The 9,594-nt window shown below is 41.8% G+C and overlaps 1 protein-coding gene across 1 annotated transcript in view; it reads left to right on the top strand.

The window, feature by feature from the left end:
• The window catches only part of LOC118413275 (phosphatidylinositide phosphatase SAC2-like), a 38,950-nt gene extending 31,193 nt beyond the window's left edge, over positions 1–7,757 (top strand). The window contains exons 19-23 of the mRNA XM_035816531.1: positions 462–533; positions 912–985; positions 1,496–1,618; positions 2,231–2,318; positions 2,761–7,757. Of these exons, the coding sequence (XP_035672424.1) occupies positions 462–533; positions 912–985; positions 1,496–1,618; positions 2,231–2,318; positions 2,761–4,105 (1,702 nt within the window). The 3' untranslated portion in view covers positions 4,106–7,757. The remainder of the gene's footprint in view (positions 1–461; positions 534–911; positions 986–1,495; positions 1,619–2,230; positions 2,319–2,760) is intronic.
• The last annotated feature ends 1,837 nt before the right edge of the window (positions 7,758–9,594 follow it).

The following is a 9,594-nucleotide window of genomic DNA, read 5'->3' on the forward strand; positions in this document are numbered from 1 at the left end:
GATTTGATACCACAAAATATTCGCCAGCAAGTCTCCGAGCTGCCAGACAAGATGCAACAGCTCATCAGCCAATCACAGGAGACGTTAGGAGAAGTCATGTTCGGAAGTGACCAATCAGATGACTCGAGCAGTAAAGAATCAGCGGAGGGACAAGCAGATGACAGCAATGCTGGCAGCTGGCTGGGGCAGGTCAAGAGGCTGCTCCCCCTGTCAGGAGGATCTGGTACTGCAGGGTAGGCTGTGCAGTGACTGGTGGAAGGTGATGGGGTGGGTGATGGGTGTGACCTCTGGTTGCTATGGTGATGGGTCACAAACAAGGATATGTGACCAGCTTGAGGAAACTGGATGACTTCGCTACTCGCATGAGCCCTTGGTGACATGCCCTGTCACATGTTGCATGTACATGTATGTTGAAGGCCTGTTACCCGTGTTAACATATATGTTGTATTTGTCTTGTACAGGGATGGAGACCTGTCACAACCTGACATGGATGTCATCCTACTTCTCACCCAGAGAGCCTACTACATTGCATAGTAAGATACTTGAACCTTTCAGCAAATTTCAGTCATACATTAATTACACAATTGTTAGGGGCTTAATATATGAAATCTTTATTGACACGTCAAAAGTACAGCGACTTTCGTAAGGTCTATTATAACAACTACTTACAGTAGAACTAAACAGACATATATGGATTTCTACAGGTATGAATAAATCAATATATTGCGTCTAACATGTCATTTACACTATTGGTTCTATGGTATAAGGATTTGTGGATATATTTGCCTACTTGTATACTACATCAGGTACCCTTCTACTTAATGCAATTTATAATTTTAGTCTGTATTTCTTTGCCAAAGGCACTTGAATGTAGTTTGACAACATTCTGTGCTGTTATGTTCTGGTCACAGCTATGATGAGGAAGCAGAGAAGGTAACACACTACCAGCGGGTCAACTTGGAGGATCTGGAAAAGATTGAACTAGGTGGGCTCTATACAATGTATCTAAAAAGTGCTTGGGACAACATTGATGATATCAAAACGTTTCCTGATTACAATCAATGTAGTATTCATCATAGAACATAGACATTTGTACAAAATATACACCCCTCTGGTGTTAGTGAACGTTGAACCTTACAAGTCATACTTTTCATACTTCCAGTTCTTGATTCCTTCTGCTAAATCAACTTGAGTTCCGTCCATGTCACCGTGAACATGCCCGCTGGTTAGAAAAATGTTCTTTTCAGAAGCAAACTGCATACAGCGCATAATTAATTACAAGATAAATGTACTGTAATTGTTTTCTTTTTCTTCTCAAAAGAACATTTTTCAGCACAGTTGTGGGCTTGTTCTGAGCTGGCTCCATGATGTCAATATCTTTACCGGTAAGCCCTATCCAAGGGACAACTCTGAATGATTGTTCCAAAGGTTTCTTGAAAGACAGGATTCATCTATGTAGTATCTTACCCTTTGTTCCGTGCCTCTTGTCCGACAGGTCCGGAGCCATCTGTGTTCAAGTCCAGGTACTACTGCATGCGTATCCACCACCAGTACTGTGGGGAGGTGGGGTACTTCCACACCTTACGCTCTATAGGCAGAGGGGATGCCGAATCAAAGGGTAAGTCTCATGGAGTATTCCTTATTCGATGTACCTTATAGTTACTTGCCTTGTTTTTTTATTCAAATGCAGGGCTGTCCCCAGGATCAGTCTCTATCCTGGGATAGCAATTTGCTTGATCGGATTTGGCAAAAGAATTCACCTGTCTGTCCCAAAAATCTGAACTTTATGACATGAAACTGATGAAAATGTATATTCCTAAACTTGGAATGATAGATTTAGCAACAAAAACTAATAGCATTGTCTACCAAACAATGAGTGTGATGGAAAAAATGCTGGAGACAGCCCTGTTCAAATGTATTTAACTGATTTGCCAGAAGCAGTTACTCAAGCAATGATTTTGGAAAAGGTCAGACAGCATCCAATGTCTTTCTTCAGAGACTCATGGGTAGGGTAAAAAACCTGCTCTTCAACCAGCATTCCTCAGCTTCACTGACGAAAAATAGTGGATGCTATCTGAAACGTCCAACTGTTTTCAAATCTCTCTAGTTGCTTAGGTAACTATTAACTTCTAATGTATTACCCGGATGTTGAACCTTCTTTGACGCATCCAAAAGTTTATACAGTAGTCCTTGTTTCGACAAGTTCAGTAATACAACTATGTTCCCCAAGGTTTGCTACAAGCCATAGCTGATGCCTTCAGTACAGCATGTGCAGCAGAAGGACAGCAGATACAGGTCGCAGAAGGAAAGTTGGACAAGTGAGTTATGTTAGAACCTTATAATTTTCTTCTGAAAGACATTGCCCCTACTTATAGAATGACTATCATTTACATTGTACTGAGGAATCTCATAAAGACTATGGAAGAAAACCTATAGTTTTCAGGTAATTCAGCAAATAAAGTGATCATGTTCTCCATCTGATATTCTTTGACAATAACACTTGCATGTCTAAAATACCTCAATATGGGAAATATTATTGCCTGAACAAGTAATCTTTCTCTCGGAACTTTGAAATTAGGAGTGATCAAATGCAACTTGCTCAGGCAGGGTAAAATCACTTGCATACACTGGTAAGACCTAACCTTGAATAAGCTGGTGTGTTACACGAAAGGGCAATTATACCGGCTATATAGATAACAGATACAGGTACAGATGTCTTTTTCATCACTCTGAAAATTGCATCATTTTTTGTTTGTGTAGGAGACAAACCAAGCCTCACGAAGAGATCATCAGCATCTCTGCTCAGACCCGGCTGAGTGCCTGGGCGCGTACCCGCTTTCCACGCGACCACTCCGCAGACTCCATCTCCGCTGTCACCGCCGTATCGCAGCCCACCACGAGATCCATCATCCTCACCAGCGTCCGCAACAAGATATCGTCCTTCAACCCCATCCGCCGGGTGCGGGCGCACACTCACGCTCGCAGGGCCAGCGCGTCCAAGAAGTCCGGCATCGTCTACTTCCAGAAGGGCGAGGACCCTGCGGGCCAGGCCGATGACGAGGGCGCCAACATGAGCGTCAGGATGACTCTATCGGACAGCAGCTCGGAAACGGAGTCCTTCGACAACCTGAGCCTGGACGACTGCGAGGCCATCCTTTCCGGTCAGAACAACAAACGGAAAAGCCTGCAGGAGCTGATTGTGACGGAGGCAGACGACCTGGTCCTGGAGAGCTGTGGTATCCTGGCGTCCAGTCCGCCTTCCAGCCACACCCGCATACACATCATGGCACACAAGGGTACTGACCAGGGGGAGGATGTCTCACAGGCGGAAGAACAGACTCATCTACAAAACTACACAACAGTTGAAACAGCCGCAGACTTAAACACTGACATAAGGACCATGAGTTCTGTGGCCATCAAGGTCGTTGCACCAGAAGAGGAGCAGTATGGTGCCCAGCAGCATGACAGCATCGTGGAAGATGGCTTCCCAACAGCTGAATCACAATCATGTCAGAGTTCCCCTCAGAAACAGCAACAGGACGCCGGCATCACAGACAGCAAGACCCCAGACAGGGAAGACAGCAAGAAAAACACCATCCTGGAGTTCTTCAAGCCAGCACGAAAGATATTTGAGCTGTCTTTGTCAGTTGACTCAAAATTCAGTGCTACGACAACGACAGCAACAGAAGAAGATGACAAGGTTGTTGATGGTGTGAGTGGAAGAGATGCCAGCCCACAGAGTCAGGCTGGGGAGGAAGGGGCACCACAAGAAGGAGACCCAAGTTCAACAGGTGAAGAGAGTCTTGCCATCAGCACAGTACCTCAGGATGAGTCAACAAGCCCCCTGGCAACTGACAGCAAAACTGCAGGTGCACACAATGCAGAGGAAACTATTGCCGTGAACAGCAATGCAGAGGCTGACGCCACGCCAGAGAACACAGACTTTAAACTCTCCCCGCTGACGAAGTTTCGCAGTCTGTTCTCCCCGTCAGAGAGGGACACGAGCCCGCGCAGGAACGGAGACAGACAGCAAAACCGACAAATCGAGTCACTGGAGCTCAGGTTGAAGTTGAAGAACTGTAAAACAAAAATCATCCAGTTATAGCCAAAAATGTGACTATCATTAACTGTAGTCTGTACAACCTGTTTGTACAGTTTGCCTTCACGAATAAGAAAACTAGTAGCACTCTAGGCTATTGTCTCTACCAAAACAATAAAATTACAAAAACTTAGGCATGCTGATCGTGTAAATCTATAACGTTGTTCATGGCATAAGGCCTGACACATTGGAGAAAGGCAACAATATTGCCTACTCCCACGTTGTACATTTGTACATGACATTGAGTAGAGTAGAAACATAGGGACAGAATTCTGGGCACTCCTTCTCTTCCACACAGCTGGTTTGTGTATTAAGTATGTATTGGCTGAGTTTACACCCGTGTTTCGGAGTTGACTTAGCCGGAGTCGACTCAGGAGCATTCTGTTTACACGCGTGACCATGAAGCGAGTTGCAACGCACGTTGCCACAGCTGTGATTTTGACTTCTTTTTTTGGTACCAACTTAAGTTGGGTTTGAATTTGACGTCTTCCAGTTACAGTAGCCATGTCTCAGCTGCTGTGGACGCAACAGTTAGCTGATCAACATGCAGAAAAGTTTACAGAAAATGACAGATTACTGCTTTCAATGCTAAAATGACGTGAAATGGCTTTGCTGATTGGTATTCACCCTCACCTTCGCGTAACTCACCAAAAGTCGACTTGGATTCATACACACAAAAATGCCACACACACACCCCCCCCCTCCTTCTAACCCCCAGATACGCAACTAGAGTCACGTTAACACAGTCCTGAGTTGAATCCGATAAGTTGACTCAAGTCGACTTCATAGGAGCCAACTCCGAGTTGACTTGGAAAACAAGTGTGTAAACCCAACCACTGTTTAGTGTACAGATAATGTAGTTATTTAGTAAACATATGTGAAACTAGCATCATGTAGTATCACAGGCAATAGGCTACCAACTTATTGTCGGAAATGCTGTTACTTTGTCTGTGCACTGTTGAGTGATGTTGTCTGGGCTATCTCTCTGAGATTGAAAACAGTTTCTGTGATTGAAACGCAGAAGTAACAGCTGACGAACATTGTGCAGGCTTAATGCATTTTCAACAAAAAGTTGGAGGCCTATCACCCGTGGTATAACGCTAGTTCACCTTTATCCGTGGGGTAACCTATATCCGTTGTTCTTCAAAACAGCGCATTTAGGGATATCAAGTCGACAGACAGTTGTTCCTACTGTAATATTTTCGAAATGTAGCAGTTTAAACTCACACTTCGTTGGCATGATAGCCATAAATACACTGCTTTTGAAAACAACGGATATAGGTTACCCCACGGATAAAGGTGAACTAGCGTCAGTCCCAGACAATTTGACACATGCAGCACAATTGGACATTGTCTTCCTGTAGAATATCCAGTGAATACTGTGTTATACAGACTTAACTGTCAGTTGTTGATACTAGAAAGTCTATGTTGGTGTAGCTTAGCCATTATCCCAGGATTTCTTGCCGAGATAAACCAGTAGTTGCCTTGATTTTGTACCAAATGTCTGAGGTAGGAAACAACTGCCACAGACTTGTTCCATTACTTTTGATAGAAACTGAATACTGAAAGTTCAATGATATGGTAGAGTATTATTACAAGCAATGTTCTCATATGATTATTCCTGGTGAACTTTTCCGGTGCAAAAAGACAAAAGAGCCATCATGACAGGTCAACATGTCTTCAAGAAGGTATACGTTAAACTTTCAGTCAACAACATACATGTAGCCTAGGGCTGTAGGGTATCCATGGACTGTGATATAGATGTATAATGTAATTAGAGTAAGGGAGAGCTGTGATTGGTCGGTTAGTTGATTGGTTTAAATATGGTAGATGAAGGCTAGTTATTTCTGTGGTACATTGGGAACACATGCTCATATGAATGGACGTTCAGGGTACAGTTGGGAGAAGTTAAATCACTGTTGTTAGCGTTTCATAGTAATATCGTGAATGTGGAAAAGAAATATGGATATGGCCAGTTGGATTTGTAATGCATATTCCTGATGTTTTAAATTGTATCAATGCCTGAGATATGAATTAATTTATGGTTTCCACGTCTGAGTTTTGTACATCAGATTATTTATCCAGTACAGCAATGTAATGTCAGTACAGCAATGTACAAAAAAAGTTGTTTGCAGAATGATATTGTTGTAAGTATAGGACATTCCATCTTAACATCAGATAATTATTATGATATGGAATGTCCTGTGGAAATATTACCAAAGCCATTTGTCTTTGTAAGGCTACGGTTCCAATTGGTAAAAGGGGCCCTTTCTGTCAGTTCATGTGCTATTTTTTGGCACCTTCGGGTATGACCCCTATGTGGCCCCATGGGATACCTTGCGGATCCCCTGCGTATTTTGGGGCTTGGCTAATCCCCGGGTGTAATTTTTGTTGGACTTAAAATCACCCCAGTAGATAGAATTCATGACCTACCCGTGAGAATACCGAGAGGTACCCCAATCTGGCATGGTCCACTGGAAAAAAAAATTTTGGCTTGGGGGCCCAGTCAGGGCTACCCCCCTACAAGAATTGGCACAATTGAGACCGTAGCCTTACACGGTGTAGTACAGATTGGTAACAAACTGACTACACCTGTGCATTGTTTTAGAGTTTTATGAAATGTGGTTTTACATAATTGTCCTGATGTTGCAGCAGTGTGGTTTCTTAGCTTTTAAAGTTCATGATTTCCCAATTTCACTCAGTGTAATGACCCCAGATACCAGTTTTTTTTACCAGGCCAGGCCACCTTTGTGCACTGTAACATTAGAACACTTACGAAGAATGATGTTTTAATGTACATGTACAGTGGGAATTCTTTACATGTATGAAATGGAGTACATTGTAACGCAGGCACAATACATTAGTGAACAGGTATTGTACAGAGATATGCCCTTCCATGCATGTATGTATGAAGATGTGTCTTGTTAGCACTACACCCCGATACATGTCCAAAAGAAGACATCTTAAATATGTCTATGAGAAAGATGAACTTGCACCTAATTGTTGTACCATAGATGTAGTTTCAACCAAGGAACTCAACCAAGAATGGGTAGAAGGCTTTCTCATATTTGTCAAACTTCCTTCATGATCAAGAAGATATATTGGTGCACCCTATACGTGTACATATGTGGAAACAAACAGATAGAGATAGGATGGGAAAGTTATTACCTCTCAGGCAAACATTGGAGCCTGCATGGGGGGGGGGGACCAGCTATGCTTTACACTACATTCAGGAAGGCTATGTATGGGTTATGCAAAATTCAGGAAGGGGATGTTATGCTTCATGCAAAACTTTTGTTATTTCCTGACAAATGATATGAAATACCGTAGATTTCCCAGGAAGTATAGGAAATTTCTCAATATACGTATACATGTGTACTTGAAATCAGATATATCTGCACAGGGACAAAGAAAAGCTGCCTCTGTTTTGGTAAAACTTGCCTTAGTTTGTTAACTTGACTTCCATGTTTCTTTGGGTGTATTCCGCCACGAACAAATGTATTGTCCAGAATCTATCAGGTAACATTAGATGTTTATATTGTATAATACTGTGAAGCTGTAATGACAGGTGGTTACTTTGCCTTAAGTCTCACTCCTGTAAGCACTTCATGGATGGAAGAAATAGAATGTTGTGATTAAATGAAGGACTCACAGAAAACCATGATAAATTGCTCTCTGGGTCTGTGTGTCTTGTTGTGTGTGTCAATTAAAAGAAACACATTGATTTAGTGACAATGCTATGAAATAACTGGAATGCAGTTGTATAATTTCTAGAATGCACTATGAATACCCAGGAATATACAAAGAATTTTCATTTAGACAACATTCAGGCTCATGCCAACTCGTGTGAAGGGAGTATAAGGTCCATTTCAAATTCCTACGAAGCTACCCGAATATGGCGCAAATTTTGCAAATTCTTTATTGGCCTTTATTCTGGCTGGTTCTGCTTGATTCCTGCTGATTAAATGTGAAGATGGCCATAACATCACAGCACTGTTGCATCCCATATATGCTTCTATCCCAGAAGTGATGTTGGACGGAGCGCATCTGGGATAGGTCATGAGTCAGCGTTTAGACTAGAGTAGACAGTAAGACACACGGAATATTGTTACCTCCATGAAATGTCATGGAGGTTATATTTTACCCCGCGTTTGTGTGTCTGTCTGTGTGTTTGTGTGTGTGTGTGTGTGTAAACAAAATAACTCAAGAACGGCTGGGTGGATTGGTTTCATACTTGGTGTGTTGGTAGTGTGTGATGAAAGCTGGAAATGATTAGTTTTTGGGCCCCCTAGCGGGTTCCCTTGGTACTGCAGCGCAACTTCCGGTTTTGCTATCTCGGTGTTCTGAACAAGCTATGGCCACGATTTTTGAGTGTTAGATAGCTCTTGTGCTCAGGACGAAATGACATAAGTTCGGTCCCCCTAGCGTCTAATTTTGGGATAGCAGGGGCATTTTTGTCAAAAACTTCTGAAGACGATAACTCAAGAAGGGAACAACGAATTTTCATGATTTTTGGTATGTAGGTACCTTAGACAATGTTGTACAAGATAAGATACTAATTATGCAAAATTGGAGTACATTTGCATAATTAATGAGAATATTATATCATAGCAGTTTTTTCAATGTATCTCTTGTTCCAGACATGCTATGGTATTGAAATTTAGGTGGTAGATAGCTTTTAGTGCCATGACTAAGTGGAGCAAGTTTCAGCCCTCTAACATTTAATTGTGGAACTGCAGGGGCGTTTTTGTCAAGACACTCCAAAGCGGATAACTGCAGAAAGGATTGACAGATTGGCATCATATTAGGCATGCGGGTACCTTAGACAAAGATGTTCATAATGATATACATGTTATGCAAATGAGGACTTAATTTGCATAATTAATGAGGAAATTGTATAATTCCATTGTTTTCAATAACTGGACTTCAATAAATGTAACACATGTTAATTATGATAGGTGGAGTATAAGCAGATACCAAATATGGTAATGAGGAGCTTATTTGCATAATTTATGTAAAAATTGCAAAACCGCTTTATGATTAATAATGGGAATTTTATGATTGTGACATGTGTACGTTAGTCAATGATGAACAACACCATGCATAAATTATGTCTATGTGTTAGTCAATTTCATTAAATTTAGGAAAGCTCTAAATTTTCATGGAGGTATGAGGTCGCCGAACTCTAGTTCTATACTATTTGTCCATCCTCTTTCGCGTTACCTGCAATAAGCCCTGAGGCAAGACTTTGCACTTTGAACTATTATAATCATGGTAGATTCACAAAAGTCTAAATGTATCTAAATAAAGAAACTAAATATTAAGAACGATTTTAGTAATGTCTCATTCCCAGCTATAACGAGGTCGGTGTCCCGGCTCTTGAGTGTTGATTTGACCAGACACAACCTTGCTACACAGTTACCTTTCACGTTAGTCTAACGCGTCACGTTTCCAAATCGGGGCTGTTTGTGGAAACGAAAAATAGAAAATGTATA

The sequence above is a fragment of the Branchiostoma floridae genome, chromosome 4 (genome assembly GCF_000003815.2).
Source record: "Branchiostoma floridae strain S238N-H82 chromosome 4, Bfl_VNyyK, whole genome shotgun sequence".
NCBI lineage: Eukaryota > Metazoa > Chordata > Leptocardii > Amphioxiformes > Branchiostomatidae > Branchiostoma > Branchiostoma floridae.